The sequence below is a fragment of the Coloeus monedula genome, assembly GCF_965178545.1.
Source record: "Coloeus monedula genome assembly, chromosome: 18".
Taxonomy (NCBI): domain Eukaryota; kingdom Metazoa; phylum Chordata; class Aves; order Passeriformes; family Corvidae; genus Coloeus; species Coloeus monedula.
In genome coordinates, this window is record NC_138798.1 from 2,052,367 (window position 1) to 2,077,180 (window position 24,814).

The 24,814-nt window shown below is 43.9% G+C and overlaps 1 protein-coding gene across 1 annotated transcript in view; it reads right to left on the reverse strand.

Annotated features, from left to right (window-relative positions):
* Positions 1-24,814, reverse strand: part of TMEM132B (transmembrane protein 132B) — a gene marked incomplete at both ends in the record, with an annotated part of 217,227 nt that overhangs the window by 140,089 nt on the left and 52,324 nt on the right. Inside the window, one exon of the mRNA XM_082293634.1 lies at positions 13,275-14,154. Within this exon, the coding sequence (XP_082149760.1) occupies positions 13,275-14,154 (880 nt within the window). The remainder of the gene's footprint in view (positions 1-13,274; positions 14,155-24,814) is intronic.

Sequence of the window (24,814 nt, forward strand, 5' to 3'; positions counted from 1 at the left end):
TAAAAAGAGAAATCTGAGAGAAAAATACATGGAGCTGCTCAAACATCATTGAATGGAGTAAAAAAGCAATGTTTTAATAAGAAGTCACATGATGAATTTTTTCCCAGTTGTACTTCAATGGAGTTATTCATATAATTCAAGCAGACACAAATCCCAGTGTGAAAATATCTGTGCTCTTGTAGCCCAGTGGCAGCCCTTCCAGCATGACTTACAACAAAAGGCTGAAAAAGTCCACTCCCATGGTACCCACAAATTGGTTTATTATTAGAGTTCATCCAGCACCATTATTTTCTGACAGTAAATGTGTTTTTAACGGAATTGAAATTGCCATGAAGAACATTTTTCTTGCAAATGTTAAACTTTTCTTTGGGGAAAAACCACATTTTTGTTTCACGTCTGTTTAACATTAAGACACATTTCCCTTTCCATTCTGTTCCAAAGAAAGCACAACACAATTTTGAAAATGCTGCACTAAATCTTCCTGGCTCCTAAAAGTAAAAAACCTGAGAATAAGCCTTACATAAAGAAAGATTGCAAGTGCCTTGCTAAGGACTTTATTCATTAAAAAAGACTCAAGTCTATTCTGCTTCTTATCTATGAAAGTGAAATATGATTTTATTAAATGAAGCCCTTAATATGTTTGCTAAGTCTCTGTCAGGCCGAACATTAACTACATTTCCATTGTTTTTCAAGTCCAAAAAAGAAAGTTGTTCTGCAAAGAGACAACTTCACTTACAGCTTCTTAACCTTCAGACCAGCAGGGAAATTTGCTTTATAAAGTGCATTTGCAATATCCAGTTCATGCAACAGGCACAGTGCATTCATAAAGAGAAAATGCAACAGCTTTCAGAAATCCTTTAAGGAAGAGGGCACGGGGGGGAAGAAAGGAATAAACCACACTACAAGCATTTCAATTTGGGGTAGCAAATTGCAAATCCGAGCCCCGAGCCTGGGTGCACCCCAGGATGTGTGGAGGACAGCCCTGCACAGACCCGCCGCTCCTCACTGTGAGATCTGCCCTGCAGGCTGCCGGGTCTCTGCCCTTCGCAGGGGCTTGCACAGGGAGGAACAAGTTGCTAAATGTCCCCCCACTGAGCCATTTTCAGGGGAGGTGATGCTTTGAGTTCTTTCCGGGGGATCACAGCCGAGACACAGCTTCCCCTCCCAGCCGGGACACCGGAGCCCGCACCAAGCCCCATTCCTCCCAGAACGCTTCCCCTCCCACTGGTGACTTTTGCGGAGTTTCCTGCTCCAGACACAAGTCCACTCTGCCCTCTCCTGGCCTGCGCACACATCCGAGCCTGTGCGCGCCCTGCATCCCCTGAGCGGAGCCGGGATGGAGGGATACAGGAGGGCTGGCAAAGGCCGGGGTCTGGGCATCAGCCTTTGGGGGGCACCCGCAGGATGGCACCTCCCTGCCCACCAACTCACCACCCTGCGGTCGGGTACTCTGTGGGCCATCCCAAATCTATTTGCCTTGGTAACAGACCCAAAGGACAAAGCAGGAGCATCCCATCAGCCTCCCAGTCCTTACTGAAAAATAACAGTTTGAGGGTAGAAGAGGCATTCCCTTCCTCCTTTGGGAAAGCATCTGCTCTTTGAGGTGTATCACTGGAACATGAGCAATAAAAACAGTGATTTGTAAAATGAAAGCAGTGACAGACATTTCTTGTACAAACACCGTGAGACATTACAGATAATGTAACGTTACATAAACAGGCAAAGCATTAGAACTATTATCACCAACAACAGCACAGGGGACACAGCAGTTTAGCAAAGGAAGTGAAAAATAGCGGATGTGATTTAAGAGGCAGAGAAAATCTGAGCTGGCAAGTTGTAATTACTGCAGCTGAAACCCAGCCAGGATCCTGGTTGACTGCCTCCAGGCTTAGGAAATGCAACCCGGCATCTTCAAATGACCAAATAATTGGGACCTGGGTTTCGTGTCCCCAGTGAGACATAGTCAGCGACGTGGCCACGCCAAGGTAGAGTCCCAGCCCTACCATGGAGAACCACAAACACCATCCTGCCTGGCACTCCTGACTGCGGATCTCTGCAACCAAATATTGACCTGAACCAGATCTGCTCTGCAAGGTCATTTTTCTTCCCACAGTGGTACAGCTGCAGGGCTTTTTCAACCATTCTTCAGCTTCAGCAGCCTGTAAGCATCTAATGTCTAGTCAGAGGACATCATTCATCCATTTTATGGTTCCCAGAATGCAAAGATATCTACCCAATTTCCTAAGAAACATTAATATTAAAGTATGGCTTTCTCAGCCCAAATCATGCAAGCTGAACAAAGTTCTCCTGACGTTTTATGACAAGGTGATTAATAATACCAAGAAGAAGGATGAAATGATACCAGATTATAAGGTATTGTAAATCTTTCAGTCATCCCAGGAATAATGAATGTAGATTTCTTAGGAGAGCACGCAGATTTAAACAGAATCATTTCAGTTTTCTTGTCAATCTACAGGCTATTTATGTAATATCAGAAAGAGACAATGAACTCACCTAATCTTAAAAGGAGCATGTAGCACATTTGTTTAAAAACAAAGGATTCCAAAGACCATCCTAAGCTGGAATCTCCAAAATTGTTAAAGAAAATGTGGCACCTTAACCATTATTGTTGATCACTGACCTTCCCTTCTCCAAGCAAGAGCCACAATAACAAGAATGCAATTGGACTTTAAAAGGCTGAGCTCACATGACCAACCTTCTTCAAACACTGAAGTTTAAGGGTATGGTCTAAACTGTACTGGCCTAAGAATCCATTGGACCAAAATGCCCCAAACTTCCTTGACACGGGGTTTGGAGTCAAGCAAAAGGCAGATGGAAACTCTCACGAGTTGTTCTATAAATGCTGTTAAGTTTTCAACCCCACATTGAGACAAAGTTTATGGCCTTACTCTGCTTGTGGCTGCACGGGGAACCCGGTGCCCTCTGACCCCTTGAGGCAGTCTGTCCTAGACATTACCTCAACACAATAATTAATAAGTAGTAATACTGAATTTGAGCTCGTGGAATTCGCACAGGCTAAATGTTCCAAGGAAAAATGAATAATGCATGCAGAAGAGATTCATTTGGGGGAAAAAAATGTAACTTCAGTTAGAAATAAAGCCCTGGTTGCCTTGGCAAAGAGGATTTAATTGCTGTAATCGCTACATCTCACATAAGGTCGCTGTTTGAGGGAGTCCACAGTACTGCTATTCATTCTGTCTCTGCTCTATGGCAAATAAAGGACTACTGGTCCCAAGAGCATCAGGGAAATAATTCTGAAAAGGTTTAAATTATTTTTAAAGGGTTATTAGCTTTGGCAAATGAGTCAAAAGTCATCTTAGCTGAGAAGCATAGGTACTTACACCACATTATGGAGATGACAGCAGGAAATGCCACAATTAAGAGTGTTCTACTGGTGTTACTGTGTGTTGTTAAAAACAGAGCTCCAAACGTGACTGCTCCCTCTCCATCTGTGTCCTGCCCACCCACCCACTCGGGGTTGCCACTGCCCCTAACAAATTTCCCAGAGAAACACAAAGCCAGGACACTGGCACACACACATGTGCCTTGCACCCAACCAAATTCAAATAGTTTTACTGGCACAAATCCTAAGCAGCTCTACGGAAGTCAATTAAATCACCCCTCTTTTCTGGGTAAGACAGAGAAGACTCTGGCCAGGCAAATTAAATTAGAGATGGGCCAGAGCCAAACTCCCAGATCCAAACCAACCCAAAATTCACAATGCATTTGGATCCTGGTCCAGATTCTCACAGTCTGCTACTGCTTCTCCCTCACCCTCTGTCGTCTCCAAAGACTGGACAAACTTTTCCAACTGTCCCCAAGCATCACTTGGTGCATTTTATTACCATCTTCCACCAGTGTTCTGCATCAAAGTGCTCATCCGTGTGCTCCCTGCAGCTGCTTGGCACATTTCTTGCCCAGACCCTTGTTAACTGGAGCAGATACTGAGAAAGCTCATGAACAAGGCATTGCCTATCCCACACTTCTGCTTCGCTGCCTTTCCCACTTGCTGTCCTCAAGGACCAGCTCAATTAGAGATGGGGATTTAGTGAAAATGCATTTGAGGACTCCATTTATGCCACAAAAGGTTGGGCCGCACAATGACAAAAAAAAGCAACTGAGAAAGTTCACTTGGCAAGAAAATTTTCAAAAGGATGTAGCAGGGGACAGGAAGGTACATTTTGGTCTTAGCAATTTAAAGGAAAGCATGTTGGGGGCAGAGCGCAGGTGACAGGTTTGCCCCACAAACATGGGGCTGCTTGAACATGGCTCTCCCAAGAGCACCCTCCTGGCTGGGATACCCCAGCAAATACTGCTGCTCAGAACAATTCCTCCTCTGCTGGGAAAACCCACAGCATCTCCCCAGGGATCCTAAGGAGGACAGATTGTAGAGACATTTCCCTCTGATGTAGTTGTATGTAACTCCCAACACAGGGTGAAGCACTGCTGCACCCAGGGCACTGACACCCAGCACTGCTTGGGGCAGGGGGTTGGGCTGGCAGATCGAAAGCTGGGGGGAGATGAGAGGAGAGCCACAGCACTCAGGAGCAGCTCCCTGGGCTCTGGAAAGCTCAAGAAGAGCTCCTGCCATGGTGCCCCCTGTGTGGCTCAGCACTGGCCTCACTGCAGGGGCTTTGGGGGCTCTGCCAGCCCGAGGCTTCCCCATCCTGGCACCCACGCGGCGCTCCAGGGCTGGCAGGGAATGGTGCAAGGAGTGAAATAGCTTTAACTGTAAGCACCGTTTGCTGTGCCTCGGGATGGCAGACTCATTTGTCACTGTTTTCTTCTCCTGCAGCTCTTTTGATTCATCTGGGATCCAATAACTTTGTTAATATGATTTCTTTCATAACCTGGCCGGGTACAGCATCCAAGGCAGGCATGGGAGCTATTTGAAGCATTAAATACCTCACCCACAGCACAGCTCCCTGCTCTGCCTTGTCCAAAACCATTTCTTACGAGTCCTTTATTGACATAAATTGCATGGGGAGCAGGAGCAGCACCCAAAACAAGAAGATATGTTGACAATTTTCTTGAAAAACTCTGTTTCCTGCTCTTTCTGAGAGTCCTTCCTCCCCGAAGCTGTCAGCAAACTATCACATTGACCTTCTTCTATCAGACTATGCAAAAACTCATGGGTAAAGACAAGGACAAAAGCAACTCTCTGTTGCATAAGCGGGGACATGAAGAAATTGAGATCAATGTGCTCACTCGAAGCAATACTTCATCAGTTTCATGGGAGAGTAATCTGGTTTTTACCAGGATGAAATGACAGCAATGCAGGGCCTAAAACTTCTCAGGAAAAAAGGAAATTTCAAAGTAGTCACATTTTTCTACTTTTAATACTATTCATTACTCTGAATGCAATGAATAGAAGAAGTAACTGCATCAACGACCGAGTCACTGTTGTGTCTGACTTGTTTAAACAAGACTCTGATTTACTGCACTGCCAGCTAATGAAGAGCTGTACAAGAAGCTGATCAATGCCATCATTGTCTGGCAGCACAAAGCAGGGACTACTCAGCATATTGTCCAAAACAAAGGCTCCCCCCAAGCTCCCCGCCAGGGATTCGTTTACTAGGACACACAGTTTGCAGAGAGCCACAGTGTGCCCCAAACTTGAAATGGTCACTCAAAGACAAGAACCTTTTCTGACCTGTGTTTCCAACCTGAGTACAAGGTAAAAAATAAAAGAAATGGATGAAGAGAATGTTTGTCTTGCAGCTGTCTTCCTTAAATTACCCTTTGTGATACTGTGAATTGAAGCATTTTTGTCACCTCAAGGCATCTTCGTGTTCATTAACGGAGGTAACTGAACTCAGAGCCGGGTGCTCACAGACAAAACTCAGCTCCTAATTCCATCTCCTGTGGTTTCCCTTCCCGTTTCATCGCTGCACCAACGTTAGTCACAACAAAGGTACGACAGGGTAGCCCCCAGCAAAAGCAAGTTCTGGAGAAGAGCAGTGCCGATGCCCTGAGCCAGATGGAGAGGCTGAACCTTTGGGACTCCTCTGATGAAGCTCCTCATCCAAAGGGATCCCCACCCCACACACCCTCCCATTGACAGAGGAGTCTGAGCAGGTGCAACAAACCAAGGGTGTCCTTTAAGCGATGGTCTGCTCCAAAATCCCCATCCCAGGCAGGCCCAGCATGACAAGCATGTTAAGCACAGCTCGTACCTTGCTCTCAGTGCAGCTCTGCTGGCAGTGCTCTGCAGATCCACACCCGGCCCCGGAGCGAGCACTGGCTTCTGCAGGAGCTGCCTGGAGTTAATTAGCAGGAGCTGTCATGGTGAAGCTTTTGGAGATGAGGCTCAGCCTAGAACAAGCTTGTAGAACCCAAACCATTTAAAAATGTAAAATCTCTTTCCATTACCAACAAGGCAGAGTTTGTGTCAAGTCACGTGGTGTATTGGCACCTTCCAGATCTATGGGAAGTGCTTTTCACATCCTCTCCTTTTGCAGAGCACAGCAATGCCTGCTAACAGGCTGGCAGACAAGAGCTTGTCGGGGCTCCTCTTGCAATCCTTACTTGTCACACCCGTGCCAAACGAGCTGATGTGTCAACAAGATGCAGAGCTACCAGTGACACACAGCACCACGTACCCACTCGTAGTGCAGCACTGAGACACCTGCTCATGCACCAACCAACTTAAAATCAACACAATCACCTCTCCTTTTTCCTACTTTATGGTTCTGGATATGAGATACAGCAAATTAATTTACATGACACTGCCACATCCTTACCACTCACAGGTGCGGGTGGGCCGATGAATGAGACAGCTGAGGTGCTGGCAGGGCTTGAATGGAAGAAGAAGTAGGGTTTCAAGGCAAACCAAACACCTCTTCCAGTGGGAAGTGGATCCTTGTTTCATTCCAGCTGTACTCAGTGTTTTACCACACACATGAAATATTACCAAACCACCAAAATTAAAAATAACTGGCAAACTCTTCACCTTCTCAGTGAAAAACGCTGGTGGAATACGCACACAGGCTAAGTATTTTTAATTAATCTAATTCTGCATTTTGATCCACCCTCCCCTCCAACTCTTACAAACATTTCTCTGCTCCCATAAGAGAAGAGAACATCCCTGAGCCGAGGCTGTGGAGGCCAATGGAAGGAGCAGACAGTGGGGACACCTGCCACAATCACCAGGACCCCGGCCCTATCCTCTTTCCCCTTACCAGCACCTTCATAACCCTGCAGGAACTTGCTTTGTGCACAAAGCAGCACGTCCAGAACCCCTTTTGCAGGGCAAGAGAAATTTCCATCAGGAAACATCTCAATGAAAACCCCTGTTTTATCACCACGAGGCTGCAGTCCTGTCTGGAAGTGCTTCAAAGCCAATATGCAACAACTGCCAGGGCTTCCCTCTGTCACTGGGGCTGCTGCTCTGCCTGTGCAGTGATCATGGACAGCTGATTCTTGCAGCTCATAGTTGACCTTTATCTAAAATTCCATTAAAGAGCTTTATTGACTGTAGTCCTGCAGGGTCTTTCAGGATTCACTGGATCATTTATTCCCTGTTGGAGATCCATCGCTTTTTAAGCTTTTAGAATTGCTCGAGCTCTAAGGAGGAGTTATTTTCTGTCATTTTGAACTGGTTTTAAGACTGTGTGAGGGGGTTGTTTCTTTCCTTCTTTCTCTCCAGTGTGGCTAGGACAGAGGAGGTTATCTTAAGGCACGTGAGAAGGAGAGAGAAGTTGCCAGTGTGGCACAACTCTTTCCAGGGTAGGTTGGCTTGTGGATAAATGTGCAGCAGAGCCATGCACTGCCACCAGCTCCCAGGGAAGAAGCCTTTTTCCCTTCAGCCAGCAGAGATTCAGGTCTAACTACTTCATACAGCATCCTTGTGAAATTTATAACTCCATACCATCATGTCAGGTTTTCATCAGCTACAGCCAATTTTTCTGGGCCACAAGCTGGTCTCAAACAGAAATAAGAAAAATAAAAGAATGGTTCAACCTTTCCTGAAAGAGAATTTATAGAAATGGTTCATTCAAGGCAAAAAAACCCATTCTGGTGACAGCTCCCCAAGGCTTCATAGGAGTGTCCTGAAAGGATGTTACTCCCTTTCCCATTCAGTAACAAAAAGAAAAGAAAATAGTGGGAGGAAGACAATATAGGCATCAAATGAAGCAGATCTGGAAAAAAAATACTGTGAATCTGTCTTCAAGGAATATAAAATAGTGCATGAGTACTTGGGGACTGAATTAAGGTTGCACAGACACATCTGGTATTTCCAGACTTCGCAGGGCTTGATATTTTTTATTACTACTATTTATCGCTATTTCATATTTACATTTAGTCCAATGTACATTGAGAGAAAAGAGAAACCAACAATCTCAACATTCATCCTGGGTTTATTAAAATCTTGGGCGAAAAACCGAATTATTCCCAAGCCACCAGTAATGCTTTATTTCTGTGATTATTTCTAAATCTGAACCAGCATTTCTGATTTCAGAAGAGTATTTCCTTTCCTTTCTCAACTTTGATTTCTGCTGAATTTTCATCCTAAAATGATGTTTCAGTTAATCATTTCTTCCTCTCTCCAGTAATAATGCCAGTAACTGCTTCCCCATTCCTACCAGCTTGCTTAGGAGTGATGAAGGCCATGTGGAGCCTCCTCCTCACAGGCAGCCAGGCTGCATTCCCCACAGTCTGTACTCTCTCATTTTCTATGCATTTCCAGATCCAAAACCTTCTGTTTTCTTTCCCTTGTTTGCTCTTGGCAGCTATTGGCAGGAGACATCCTCTTAATGATCTTTTTCTGGCCTTCTAGACGACTGCTCAGACTTCTACAGATCTTTCATTATTAACACAGAAGCCTTGTAAGTCACTTCTAATGGTCTGTGCAATTTTTATTCCTTAGCAGGAGATGTAACCTCCTCCATATGGATATATGTTTATTAATATAAATCCTTAATATCATTTTGCCTAGTGAGAATAATCAGTAAGGGTCTCCCAGCATGTATTACACCTTGTCCTGGTCCATCCCCCAATCCAAAGGCAATCTTTGCCCTGCTCTGCGTGGAGCAGGGCAGGGAGGAGTGGATAATCCTTGTCCCCAAGGCAGCGAGTGACAGCGAGTTCCTGTGCAGGGCCCTGCGGTTCCCCTGCAGCCGCAGCACCACATCCTGAGCGCCGCTGCCGCTCCCACTCCCCTTCCCAGGCATGCATTACCTGGTCTCAGCCCTTTGCTGTTCTTCCTGCAATATCTCCAATCTCCAGTTCCATTCTGACTGGGCAGAAGAGAAGGATGGGTTGTTGGTGTTGGGGATGTGTAAGGAATGCCAACAGCCCCACGTTTTGTGCGTGACTCAACAATTTGCTGTTCATGCTCAGCTTTCATGAGCAGCACATCCTCACTGACAGTTTAAATGGGGAGACTTGGAAAACAGGCCAAAAATCCATTGTTTACTCCTAAAGTGAGTGTTCTTATTTATTTCCTATAACCAAGGGGCAATTGTCCATTTATTTCATTAAATGTTCTCCTGCTGTACAGATTGACTCCCATTTTTCTTTTAAATACATCCTCTGAGTCTCAAGATGGAGTTAAATAATAACAAACACCACAGAAGAAATGGAAGTCATTCCCAGTGCTATTAGATGAGATTTCTGTTCTTCCAGTTGAGCAGGAATTGTTTTCTCCTGTCTCTTTTATAACTCCTCCATGTGTATCAGGAGACTTCTCTGTTTAGCAATTAGCACTAAAGTTGCTGTTACCCCTTCTGTAGTCATGATTTCCATCTTTTCTTTCCTCATTTACTACATTTCATCTAAGTTTGTCAGTGAAACAGGAAACAGAGATGCTCCAGCACATCAAAGGACAAAAAGTGCCTGAAAATTTGTGACACTGAAGTATGTACAAGTCCTGCTGGAATCTCAAAGCTGTCCTTCATTTTTACCCTTTTTTTTTTTAACAAGGTGGCCCATAAAAGAGTTTAATCACAGCAACATAGCCCATTGCACCTACCTTTACAGTTAAACTATGCTTAGTGACAACCCACCAAACATAATGGGCAAAATTTATCTTCCCAGATGGTGAATTTTGCAGTACAGATCAGACCAGCAAGGCCACAAATTAATCTCCAGTGTCATAAGAATTTCATCGCACACATGCATAGATCATCTGCCAACAAAGCCAGCAGCAATACGAGTGGCAGGCTCAGCAAAGGCACTCAATACACACTTTAGTCCCCAAATTCTGCCCCTTGACATACCTGGGTCCTTCACTGACACCAAGCCATGCTGGCTGGATTCCAGTATGAAAAGAAATTCCCCAGACTGCAGCACCACTAGAGCTCCAGCTCCACCTGAAACTCAAGTTATTGAACGAAAACAAACAACCAAGACTTAGCTCAAGCCAAGCAAAACCAGTTTGGACTGATGGAAGGGACTGGAAGTGATAGCTGGAGCTTCACAAACAAGCTGCAGTGTCACCCTGTCAGTGATATTACTGGGAGGACAGGCATCTAACAAGTGGGTATCTTTCAACACAGCACATTGCTGAATCAAGGAACTGCTTCCAACTGCTTTTCAGTTTCCAAGCTTGCTTAAGAATCACAGATTTCACCAAAACAAAAAAGAATCAACTCCCATATGAGAATTGAAGTCAGTTCTGCTAGGAAAAAATCCAGCATAAAATAAAATACACTATGCAACACAGCATGAAATAGTAAAGAGGTGCATAAAATTGAGTGTATCTGTTCCTTTGCATCCTGTCAGAGCTCAAGGCTGGCATCAAATGCTGTGCTGAGAATGACTTGGTTTTGATCTATCCTTTCATATGAGCCAGACCCTGCTACACTTACAACAGATATGATTAAAAACTATCAGTTATATTAGGCAAAAATATATTTCCCTAGGCAAACATTCACTTCAATGTATTTTTCTGTGGCTGTAACACACAGAAATTCTATGTATGTAAGAACCTTCTGGGTTTTCACAGACATTAGCATTGAGCAGAAAAACAGGGAAAGCTGGTGAGGGAAACTGCATAAATTAGATGTAGGCACTGTAGTGCTTGTATTTCCCCCAGCATCATTCCCTGCCTTCCATGTAAACTTCAGCTGGAAAATCTCTCTGTGGACCCAATATATGTCATTCAAAATAATCATAGCAACAGTTGCTGGTGCTCTTTCCTTTCTGAAGGACAGGTGAACCTCCAGCAGAATTGCATTTTGTCTCTCACTTTCAGCATTCAAGGGAACGTTAAATAAAAATACTTTCAGTTTCTCTGATGAAAAGCACAATGCAAGCAAAGCCAAATAAAAGCCCAGACAGGCTAGACTACAAAGAGCCAATAGTGAACTTTGCAAGGAAATATTTCTGGGCACATAAAGCATGCTGACTTATTGTAACAGAAACATTTCCTGGAGATAACAGATTCCATACACTTTTCAGAGAAGGAAATCCCCATGGAAACCTGACTGCCTTCCCAGCAGCTCAGGAGCACCAAGATGGATGTTCCACATGTTGGGAGAACACCTGTCAGCTGGAGCCATGCAAGTCCCAGGGGCTGTGGGACGAGGTGAGGTCTCAGCAGTAGCCAAGCTCTTGTGGCTCATCCTGGGGCTCCCTAGCCTGGAAGCTGCCTACTCCTTCGTTTTCTGCTTCCCTGAAAACCCAGGTTAGCCACTTGCTCAGTGTTTCCAGGACCTATTTTGCTTTTGAGAGACAGAATTTCAAAAGTGTCTCTTCAAGAAGTTTTTGATTATTTCCTGGCCAGCAGAAATATCAAAACTCTACCCTTGCACCACTTGTTAGGAAGTAAATGCCATTTTAGAAATTCCTCGTCTTAGGTTGTCTCTGATACCTTGGGAATTTTATCTGTGTGGGGAAGAGAACAAAAAAATGAGAATTAAGAGCTGATGTTAAATCCTTGCAGAGCCTTAGGCAAATTCTATAATCTTTGTGCTCTAATACTGAGGATCAATACACGCCTGCTGAAACCCAGCTTCTCCGTGAGGCCGGTCCATCTACTGACAGTGGATGCTGGCCAAATCCATATTTAGCAAATTAAAAATAGTAAATCCATGGAAAAGCATGAATAAGTTGTGTTTAAAGGAAGACCCTTCCTGACCCAAACCTTTTAAAGCTTGATCAAACCCCATTACATTTCTCACCCATTTCCCCCCATCAGCAGCACTGTGCTCTGAGCCACTTGTCCCCACTCAGGCAGCAATTAATATGCATGTGCTATTTCACAAACGCTGAATGATTTGAAAGTGCTGCATAAGGTTTACTGTCTGTTTTCTCAACATCTGTCCCCAAAGTTCAGTTCTGTCATATTCTGCTCCCACTGTTTTCAGATGAAAAAGTTAGAAGTAAGGCACGAATCTGCTCTGGGGTTTCCTTGCACGGGCTGCAGCTCCTTCTTTCCCACGAGTCTCGCATCCTCACAGCAGATGACACTTTCCAATTACCTTTTGGCCCTTTTATTCCCCCCAGTTTGGCTCACATTTCTCTCTGAATTTGGTCCCTATGCAGCTCTGAACCCAGAGTCTGACAGCTAAGGACGTAACAAATATGCAGCACTAACCCTCGGGGTGGTTAGAAATGCCTGAATTCTCCTATTACAGGCAGATTCACAAGTAAAGGTCAACAGAGAGTCTCCAAACCTAGAACAAAAATGGGCCACAAAACAAGCAGTGGAGAGCTGGAAGAAGCAAGATGGGCAGATCTTACAGGAAAACTGAAGACAACTTACAAAGTTTGGCCCCAAATCCCAGCTCTGCCAAAGGATTCCTACACAAGCTGAGGCACAGCTCGTTTTCTCACCTCTCAGCTCCCCTCTGTACAACGCGACAAAAGAGTTCCTCACCACATTTGACCTGTGCAAGATGAATCCAATGCACTTTGGAAAGATGACAATAAAGTCGATAAAAACAGAGGAAGTTTCACCAAAGAAACAGAAAACCCACCTGCAAACTCTTTAGCAAAACACATTGCAGCAGTTACCCTGGCTGACTTACAGAGGCGGAATTTAAGAGGCAGAATTATGACTAGAAGCAAACAGAATTAAAACAAGAAATAATCAAACAAGCATTTATAGCTCACACTTTAGAATCAGTGCCCATGTTCCAAAAAGTGTCATCCACACAGATAATTCAAGACTATTTATAGTTTTCCCCTGTTGAAGAGGAAAGGCAGAAGTTCTCTCAGGAAAACTCTGAATATAACCAAAGATATTACACCCAGCATTGATTTGCCCCTTATTTGTTTTGCATAAAACACTTTAAAAATTCTCTTACCTTAATACAAATTGGTCTGCTAGTGAGTAATCAGCCAGGAAAACATGAAAGGTCACAATGTCACCCTCTCTGACTGGGCTGAGTGGTAAGTGAATAATGATATTTTCATCCACCCTCAGTGAAGACTGCTTTAATTTGTCTTGATTTGGGTAAACAACGATGCTACCAATCCTCTCCATGGCTGACAAAGCTTGGTGTTCATTATCTTCACCTGCATGGATATTGTTTTCCCATTTTGCATCCTCTGGAGAGCATTCCCCATCCACTGTATAAATCTTATAGAAGAGCTCCACAGTAATCCCTTCCAGAGAGGCTATTTCCTCTGAAACCAGGGGTGGAGGGGAGCTGAACCAGCTGGGAGACAATTCCAACTCCACAACACATAATCCTAGGTGACCTGTCAATCTACAGCTGGCCACCACTTCTCTAGACTCCAGGAAAGCAAACATCTTCACACAAGGCAGCATCTCCTCAGAATCGTAGTCATCCCAGTCCTTCCCCGCAATATAGAACAAGGTTTGTATTTTAGGTTTGTTGGAATAGATTGAGCTGTTGATTATGTGAGATTTTAATTTCCAATTAAAAGTGAATTTATTTGTGAAACCAAAAGATGCAGAAGTCAGCATGAGGTCCAAGGGAACAGGTTGTTCAACAGAAAAGGGTCCATACGTGGCATTTAGGACAGGTGGCTGCTTGGCTTTGTATATAAAGAATGAATCCAGCCTAGACTGCAAACTGGAGTTCCTCATGATATCCTGGTTGGCTTCTTTGAGGAAGAAGAAAATATCAGCATTGGAGATGTGAGGGCTCGCAGGCAGATATGTTGGCAGGTTTGAGAATCTCTGGATGCTGTCCATGATCCCTCCTCGGCTCTCCACCACTGCGGGCCAAAGAGAAAAGGAAACAGAAAGACAACTCAAATGTTTGCTTAGCATGGCCCTCGGTTTCTGACAAAAGCTATGTATTACAGGAGATCAATACTGCTGGCCACAGTCACAGAACAATCTGACACAGGTGCCATGGAATTACAGTTTTGGTTCAAAGCTCAGGCTGGAAACATCCCATTGCATCAGCTGTACAGCTCTCCTTCCCCCTTCCCCAACCCAATATCTACCTGAAAGCCATTAATCAAGTACTGGATACCACAAAGAGGGGCTTGATTGGCCAGATCCCAAGTTAAGTTCCAAAACTTTTTACTGGCAGTTTTGTTTTTTTGTTTTTAATCATCAGATGAAGCTTTCAGCTTCTTCTCACCCATGTTTCACTATGCCTAAGAGACTGGCTTCTTGAATATTAGTAGCAATAAAACAGAACAGTTTAAGCAGTAAAAACCAAATATTTTCTTTAATCTAACAATCACTAACACACAGTGCAATGGGGGGGTGAACATTTGCATCACTCCCAATCCATTCTGCCACGTCAGCAGCTTAGAAGTTAGTAAGAACCTGATAAAAGTTTTGTGTTCTTGAAACCACAACTTTTCACACTCAAATATAAGCGGTTTGATAGAGCTCTCAGTGGGATGGATTTAGAGGCAAGAGTGAACTTGAGAGAAGGAGAAATCCTTTACACACAGAAGGTTCTCAGGCACTCAGAAAGATTTTTCAGTTTAATTCCTGAGGAGAATAAAACACATTTGGAAACCACGGAAGTTTCTCTACAAGACAGTGGTCAATCCTCCAGCCAGCGCTGAGCAATTTTTCCCAGGAAAGAAAAGATTCCAGAGTGAGGGAGGGATCAAATAGACATCTTTGGTTTGGGCTGATCTCTAATTAATAGTGAGATATATTCAATCTGGGCTGTGATTCTACCAGAAACAGTGGCTCTTTCAAACTATCAGTTCCTATGCTCCAACAGAAAGCTGGTGAATCCAAGCTCCTGGGACTGTCTCAGAGGAAACAAACAGAAACCCAATGAATTAAAATGCAGCAGTTCCATAATGCACAGAGATAACAAAGGCACAGTGACAGAGCCTAAGGTCAAAGCTCTTGTTGTCTCTAGCCGAGCTGAGTGGTGATTTCACTGTTTGTCAGGGCTGGGCACAGCAGATACACAACGCACAAACAATTACACCTGTTCAAGCCAGATGACTCAGATACTTGCAGCCATAATTTAGCAGAGATAAAAGCTCTAATATTTAAGCTATTTTTTTCAGGTTGTGTATTTTTAAAGCCTACATTTATCAAAGACAGATTCTAGGGCAAATCCCATCCATTTGACTTTGCCCCACTCTTGTTCGCACTTGAAATTCTGGCCATTTATTTGTCAAGAGTTTGATATTATCTACACTTGTTTAAATGCCTCTCATTTCACCACAATACTTTTGCCTTTACTTTTGCTGTATGCTTATTTGTTTCACAAGGGGTTTTTTCAGCCATTGGAATATTCTTTGTGGGAATAAGTAAACATGCAAAAATATACAAAAGCAACCAAAAAAAAAATCTCAGCAGGAAACACTCTACCAACAATCTCTTCTCTCGCCACTGCACGTGGGGATCAGATCTGGGTTTCCTCTCAGCTCTACAGCAAATGCAAATGCAGCCCCACCTGGATGTCCCCTGCCTTGCTCTCATGCATAAACATCAGCCCCTCTCTGGAAAACACCAGCACAGCCCACAGTGAAATGCAGAAACCCAGATGATGAGAAACCTCCTCCTCCCTTCCCCCTGTGAGCCCTGACCTGGGCCAGCTGGCAGTGGCATCACACATGGGACAACCAATTTTCTGCTCATGAAAATTGACCTTGGTCCTTTTCCCCTCCCCATCTTTCATCCAGATGTGGATGATGAGCAGCAGGTGCTCTCCCTCCCCAGGCAGAAAGTCACCAAGGGATGTTTTAGCAGCCCCATTTCTGCTCTGTGGTTTATTTATAGGGCACTTTGACATGTTCTGCCATTCTGCAGCTGCCCAACTCAGGTCCCAAAAGAGAACTTTGCTCTTGGAAAGCTGAGGCAGAGAGGGAAGGAAGGGTATCTTTTCTTTGCTAAAAATTCAAATGCAGACAAGCCCCTTTCTGGATTAACCGTAAATAAACTGAACTACATTTGAAAGCAATACTTTTGAGAAGTTGCATATATCATAAAAATTTTGCAGCCATACAGATAAGCAATCAAGCAGATAAGCAAGGACCCAGAGCAGCAAGAGTGCCCTCTGATTTCTGGAGCAAGAGCTAAAATCTCCTTCTCCCAAGGCACCCCAGGTTGCAGAGGAGATTGAAACACTGACACGGTTCCAAACCAGAAACAAGACAAGGCTTAAGGGCACTTGTGTTTACATTAAAGGACTCCCACACACACTTTATGCAGATATTTTATCTCTCTCAAGCAGTGATTTACAGGAAGTTTCAAAGGTATGTTTTCCCCTTTCCTCCATTTCGTTACAGTGACAACTTTCAGTGCCTCTGCTCAGAACTGGTACGAGGACTAGGATATCATCCTGCTGTAACTCAAACAAAATGAGATACAAATTTTGTCTGAAGCCTTATATGGGAAGCCATAAACATCACTAGACAGGGCTGGGCTTTGTCCTAGAACCAGCCTGCAACAAAATATGATATCTGAATTTAGTAGCATTTTATGACGCTGTAGGAACATCTAAAAAGAAATACTTCATACGATGGCAGGCCAACACCCCACCTTTTTAATTCAGCACATCAGCACCACAGCATCAATCTCCTTACGGCAACAATCAGAAACCAGACACATTTGGAGCTTTCTGGTGTGCAATAATGCGATGAAAAAATCACCTGCTCCTTTAAGGAGCATTCCAGCAAGATCAAAGAGGGCAGAACATTACACCAGACCGTGAGTTAGTTCTAATTAGGCACCAAAAGAGAGCAAGAGTTGAGGAAAAATAAATGGAGACCAAATGAGCATCCCCAGAGCCCAGTGCTTCCTCACTGGGTTTGCTCAGACTGCTGGGGCACTGGGGGTGTTTAGGAGAGATGCGTGGAAATAAGACACTGTTGGATGTGAATTGAGATATTTCGTCTGAATTTCTGAAAAACTTTTCCCTTGTAACAGGTTCTCTGCAGGTGCTTTGCCCCTGTTAAGATGCTTACTTGGATCAGCCAACTGCTGACCCCTAAAGCAACAGGTCAACTTTTAAAACCTCATCACTGCCATTTTATACCTAAAATCCTTCCCTCCAGAGCTGGGCAGTAGCCTCACAGTCCAGCTCATCCTGCAAACTCTGAGAGTACAGATGGAAAGAAAACACCCTTGTGATGTCTCTGAGGCGCAGAGAGAGAGGAGGCACCAGGCACAGAACTGAGCACGCAATGCTGTGCATCAGAGATGTCCCTTCCTGGTTCTTACCCTGCCCAGCTCAGGCCTCAAATGAAACTTCTTTTCTCTTCTCTTGATAATTTTTTATCTAACCATAAAATTATCCACCACTTTTAGTTTTAATCTCACTTGACCCTGGACTGCCTCCACAAAAAGCAGCACAGGACTAAAACAGATGCAAAGCCACAGCTGCAGGTCAGACTGTGCAATAAAAATCTGCCATTCAAGGAACTCAAGATTTCACTGAAGCTCCATTTCTTAGATTTCATACTTTTTAATAAGAAATAAAACAAGCATCCTGCTGGAAGATAGTGGTGGCAGTGGCAGATCAGAGTTAAAAACAATTAATCTATTTTAAGTTGTAGTAAGAGGAAGGTCTTTTAAAATCAGCATTTTGTAACTAGAAAGGAAAATAGCTCCTGATGGAGCATAAATCCAAATTTCACATCTAAATCTTCTCTCTGCTTTAGTGAACTACTTAACAGGAGCCAAGTCTTCCATAAGCCATCAGTAATTCTGAAGCTGGAGGTGCAAGGAACAACAACTGTTTAAAATTGCAACTCTTTCAATATCCTTTTTCTCTGAAAACAAACAAGAAGCCAATCCTGCACCTGTGGAAAAACTGTGAAAATGTTAAAATTCATCTTTCCTGCAGCATCATCAGAACTGTAGAGCGAGATCATACAGACACTCCTCTTTGTAAAAGAGGAATAATTTCAAGTAATGTGGTGCCAGTAAGTGCTATGATGTTATCCATGACTCATAGAGGCAATCAATGGCTTGTCTGTACAGGAGAAAAATCACCAGGCCCTCCCACCAGCCCTCACTGAAACACCATAAAGATACAAACTACACATGTACATTATTCCGCTATAAAAATGGCTCTATTCATAATAATGATTTTGTTCTGGAATTGCAGGCATTAGCCTTGAATAAAAACACACTGTATCCCAGAAAAGGGTGTCTACACAAGGAAAGCTATTCTGGAACTCATAAACTATAGGAAAATAATTCATTCTGGACCAGCTGTATAGGTCACTTTCTCTCATACAGCCAAGGGATGCTGTTCAGAGACCCCAGCCGTGAGAGGTTGTTCAAGGTGGTTTGGCCTGGCTAGAGCTGGGAAAACTCTGACTCCTAAGCCTGGCAGGAGGAAAAGGAGGAGGACAATTACAGTGTGGAAGTCTACTACAAGTTTAGACATCATTTGAGCACTATGAGTAGGCTAAGTCTGGGTTGTGTGAGGATTTAGGGAGCCTGGATGAACACCCGCCTCGTGCTCTCCCTGACTCACCCAAAATTGAATGAAACACCCAGGAAAGGAAGATGTCACTGTTTACTTCCCACATTCAGAGCCCATCCTGTGACTCATCTCCTCAGTTTTGCATTCATAAGGAAAATGAGGAGAAGAACCCTCCATGGTCCTCCTGAGGGGTAAATTTCCATCACCCAACTAAACTAGGAAAAATTCCATCACCTTCCATTCACAAACAAGCCTTACTCCTTTAGTGCTTGACATCATTATCCAGTGAACCACACTGGCACAGAAAAAGAGCCATAATGACAACTAGTGTTTTCAGCTGTAATAATAATAAGAATAATTTGAAAATGCAAATGATACTGCAAGAAAGAGTTAAGAAGAGCTCCCAGTACATTTTTAATATTAAAATCAGACCAGAAGCTGTCAAGATATAAAAAATAATAGTGTGAGAAAAGATGATAAAATCCCTTAAAGCTCTTCTCATTCTCTCTTCTTCTTACCCTAATTTGATGTAAGGATAGAACTTGATATAGGACTCACAGCCAATTCACAGTCCTTACATTCAATCTTGATTACACATTTGTAGAGACAGAGATTTGCTTTGCAAAACATTGCTGGTCCAGCAGCTGGTTTGGAAAGACAAGAAAAAGGATGCAATTCAAAAAAAAAAAAAAATCAACTTAATCCAAACATCTAAAACTGAAGAGAGGTTAATTAACTTTTGTTGGCTTGGGACAATGTCTCACATCCTTATCTCCAAATGTCTGAGTCAAACTTCCGTTGCCCAGACTCCTCTGCAGCTGCACATTCTGGCCACCCTCCGCAGGAGTCAGCCCATCTCATTCCAGAAGGGTGTCAAAGCCCAGGCACACTCCAGCCTCCCTTTCAGGAAATCAGGGTATGTCCGGAATTCGTTCATCCTCTCCCAGACACTGATAGCTGCAGGGTGAGAGATCAGCCTTGGGAGGAGCCCATTTCCACCCAGGAATTTGGGTGCCGAAGGTGGCCAGTGCAGACACGTGTGTGGCAGGTTCAGGGGTCCATGGGCAGAGCAGTCCTGCCACATCTGAGCTGTTGGCTCCCTCTTCACTAAAGCTTCTCCAACCAAAAGTTTTAGAGGCTTTTATTGCTCCCTCTGAACCCTGTAGAGCGTGAAACGTAACTAAGGCACCTGGTTTTATGGACTGGAGTAATAGAGAAACCACATGCCTCTGTTTACTGAGCACTCTGCTTCCAAAAAAGCTTTAAAGCAACATCTCTAGCCTCATAAATCTTTTGCCTACTAAAATACGTTTTTAAGTGCAAAATTAAACCATGCATATGAATGAAACCCCTGATCAGGCCACACATTCAGTCATAAATTGTATTATTGTGTTCCAAAGCAAGACAAGTGCTTTGCCTGCTTGCCACTGCCAGCAGATTAAGTTGGATGGTGAAGTTTCTGAGCTGGTGCTTACTAGAGTTTTTAGCTTGCCTGCATTTTGCACAGTCACCCATACTGAAAGACATATGTGCAGCAAGGCCACCTACAGATAGTAATAAAACCCTGCTGTCTGAAAGGCTGCCTATAAATCTTATTAAAGTAATCCCTTCCCTGAACCCAGATTATTACATTCACCTTTATGGTAGAATAAAAATTAATTTTCTCAGCTATAATAAGTGTATGATAAGAAGGCATCGCTTGGGACTAAATAAAGATTATAATTAACTCCAACTGAATAAATCTAAATTTAGCTTGGACTAGCAATTTGCTTTCATGCATTTTCCTCTACGACTGAGTGAAAAGGTACAGAAGGATTAGCATCCCATGCCAGTTCCAGCACTGCTGTCACAGAAAGGACTGGGGCAGAGTGTAATCCAATACCCAAAAGGCCTGAAGATTAATTCAGGGTTCTCTATCAGCAAAAGTTTGGAAAACTGGAGAAAAACAAAAAAGCTCAAAATTGCCATTAGCCTGGCAAGGACAACACGAAGCGCCGGACTCCAGAGGGAACATCGCTCCCTGTGCTCCCTAAATCGGCGTTAGGCAAAGGCAGGAGCTCCGCCCCAGGCTGCTGAGAGCACTTTTAGGGGAAGCACTGTCTGTGATTGCTGGATTTTACTCTTTCCTACCAAGCATCTGCTTTTGGGTGCTGTTGGGAAGGGGCTGCTGGGCCAGATGGGTCTGTGCCCTGACCTGGTACAGTCACTCTTAATTTGCTTTCCCTCACCTGCAACACGTCACAGGTGATCCCAAAAGCAACTGCAAAACAAGGTGCCACAACATTAAACAAGGACATTGAAGCAAACAAAATAGGGTGAAGTAAATGCATCAAACAAACATGCAAAGTTTACCCTGGCTTTTCACTTAGTTGAAAATAAAAACCCTTACAGCAGCGCTATACCCAGCAGATTAGAGATTTATCCTTTTTCGAGGAAACAAGGCTCTGCTAATAAAGGGTTGAGGAACTGCCTTGTTAAGCCAGTACCTCATTATTTGTGTTCTCTGGGAAGAGGATTGTTAACAGCGTTATTACTGGGAAGGAGGAGGCCCAGCCTGTTCATCAGAATGGACCCTGTATTTATCCCAAGCAGGGAACAGCGTGCAGCCCAAGCAGTAAAGCTCCGGTGCCACCTCCTCGGAATTTCATGAGAGCCCATGCAGACCTCAGATTTGCCTGGATAAGAAGATTTTATCAGGTATAAAGCTGCAGCTGAAGCATTATCTTTACAGCAGAAGTGGTACATTTATTTCCAAGGAATGGAGTTCTTTTACCTTAAAGGTGACAAGAGTCTGAAATTAAAAAAAAAAAAAAAATACTAGAATGAAATGTAAGTATGTGTGTAATGCACCACTCCACCCTAACACCTTAAATTCACCTCTCAGGAGGGTTCAGCTTTCCTAGACAGGACACCCATCTGCCACCCCAGCACCATTATTTCTTTTTGAGAACAATTCCTGCCCAAATACGAAATTACTCAAAATTATGTTGTCCAAACCTAAGGAGAGCAAATTCCTCCTGAAAAATTAACACTGCCTGCTATAGTTAAACTTGTCACAGCTCCTAATCCAAACATCCAGCACCTCAATAGTTACAAAGTGGAAATTTTATTCTGTCAGGGTGGAGAGAGATCCCCTTTGCTCCACAGGCTACCATCATGTTAAGGCCTGGAAGGACCTGAGATACAGGACACTGAACCTGTGGCATGTGTAAGGAAGGGCATTTCAGGTAAGTTTTAGAGGCTTTTATTGCTCCCTCTGAACCCCGTACAGTGGGAAACATGATAACCAAGGCACCTGGTTTTATGGACTGGAGTAATAGAGAAAACAGTCGCAATAAAAAAAATTTAAAAACTCTTTAAACATCCCTAAAATAGCTTTTCCTGAAATATAGGGGGATGGTTTCACCAGCTGTGAGTAATGTGCCCATGCCCAGACCCCATAAAATCTTTATGTCATCCCATGTTTTATTTACTCATCTCCGCCTCACTCTCATTTCTGGCCAAAATCTTTGTTGTTCAAACTATTTATTCAAACATGTCTGATAGGAAAATCTAGAAGTTGGGTAACACATACCCCTGTAGTATTGCCTGTATATTGGGCAGAGGCACAGTGAGGTCCCATCCACGGACTGTACAACCCACAGGATAATGGTGTTCCTAAGCCAAGTGTTCGTGGCCTCACAGGGAAAGGGAGTTCTTGCCCAAATCTCCTGGGTGTAAAATATTCTTTCCATCAAGGAGAAGAGGATGATTTCAATGGATGAAGGACACAGAACAAAGACTGAGGGTGAGTCTATAGAGGAAAATGGTGAGCATGGAGAGAGCAGGGGGACACAGTGAACATTCCCTCTCCAAAAGCCAAGCGGAACTGGGAGGCAGTCACGGGGTTTGTCCAGCTCCTGCCTCCTCTGACAGAGGCAATGGAGGTGTTTGCAGAACTAACGTTTCCCTGCCCAGACCAATTCCCTGAGTCGTGGAAGGGAGTTTCTCCCCAAATCACATCAGCACAGCCAAGGCCACCTCAGTGCAGACACCGACAAAGCTGCTTTGGCTGCCCCCGCCTCAGAGCAGGGAGGGTGCCCAAGAAAGGACACCCCCCATCAGTTTTCTCATTTACTGTGGCTGTTGCAATGGCTCAGCTTGCCCTGCTGGGCTGATCACTGGCCTAACTTGCCATTTTAGTTTCGACCAGGGTTGTTAATACCGTGGTTAAAAGTCAAAGGCTGCTCTTGGCAAGTTTCTCTGTGTCTCTTATACAATAGCAACAGGGAAATTGTCCTGCCACTTATAATTAGAGGCATTAGTACAGCGGCTAAAGGTCACAAATTCATCAGCTGAAAGAACTGAAGGACAGAGCTACTATTGCAAGTTAAACTGAAGTTTAAAAAACACCTGATTAACCATGGAGAGGTTTTGTTCTGGTTACCTGGAGAGGAGAAACAACTGCTAAAGCAGCTGCCAGCACTGATAACCCCAGTGCATCCCTCCTGGCACCTAATAAATAAGGTTTGTCATAGCCACTGGAGGTTCTCATTGCTAAAAAGAAGGTTAGGAGAGGGCTCCCTACCATTATCTGAAGCAAAACTCATTTTCCCTCAGTGATATTTCATAAACAACAGAAAATGAATACATGTATGGGAGTGTGTGGATATATTCTTCAAATAACAGAGAAGCTTTACAAGGCGAACACATTCACTAAAGGCACCAGGTGATTGCAAAAGTAAATCTTTTAAATATATGCTCTAAACCATTAGCCAACTGTGAAATATTTGTATTCAGTGTCAAAACAGCTACACGTCACACAAAGCCAAGAGACTGACAGGAGAAAGGGCAGGATTTATGTTAGCTGGGGTCCATCTGTCATGGAGATAGGAAAGCTGAGAGAGAGTCCTTTTATTAAAATCAGTCTCTGGCTGCAGATATTGATCTAAGCAGCTACTGTTGGACAGCAAAGTGCGTCCCCATTGCTCATGAAGTTCTTTCCTGGCAGAGCAGGAAAGGACTGGGGTAAATGCCCTCCCCCCCCAGCAAATGGCACCCCAAATGGATGGGCAGGCAGCAAGGGGCACTGGCGTAAACAGCACCCCACAACACCACGGCACAGGTGCCTTCCAGGAGCCAGAAAGTCCCTCTCAGCTCCTCTTGCCAAATTTTCAGGAAGCCTATTTTGCTCCCAAACCACTGAGGCAGGTTGCCATTACTCTCAGATTGAGTTCAGCTTTAAAATAATTCAGAGAAACATAGTGCTGAATGCATTTCTTGCAGTCCCATTTTAAGGAGCAATTGTTATTTCAAAGGGATCCTTCCCTAAATCTGCTTCAGCATTTTCCATTTTTCCTCTAAGCAATAATTTCTCCCCTGGTTTGGGCTGATCCCTCCCCCTCAGCTCCTGAAGGACTCAGATTTTGGCTGTGCTTCTCTTTACAAACCCCAGCTTCTGACTGTATTCAGTGGCCTTGAGCATTACACCTAAACCCAGAATTAGTTCCTTTTAGTTTCTGCTGCTGTTTGTGGGCAAACAAAGGAACTTGATGTTCTACATACTACAGACTTTCTACATTCCTGCATCCACAGGTTACACAAGCACATCATTTTAGAGCACTTCTGATTCTCCCCATGTAAGCATCTCTCTTTGGAGATATTGGAAAATTCCTTGCATAAGCTGAAAATTACAGGATATTAAAATGTGGATTCTCCAGAGGCACTGTCAGAAAGCAGGAAGGTTGGTCCAAAGCCTTTCTCCAGAACAATGGGCTTTCACTGGATTCTCCATCCTGTTGTTTCAAAGCTCTTGAAGGAAACGAGCTCTGAACTGATGGGCCCAAAGAGCCACGTGAAACCACAAAAGCAGCTTACAATAAACCCCCTGTAAAGTCATTAAGGACACAGATATGTCTTGAATGCACAGAAAATCCTCTGTCTCACCAGCACACATCCATATCCCACTGTGACTGTAATCCCAGGAGAGTCTATGCCACGCATGGCCCTGCTGGGGACTGAGATAAAACAGA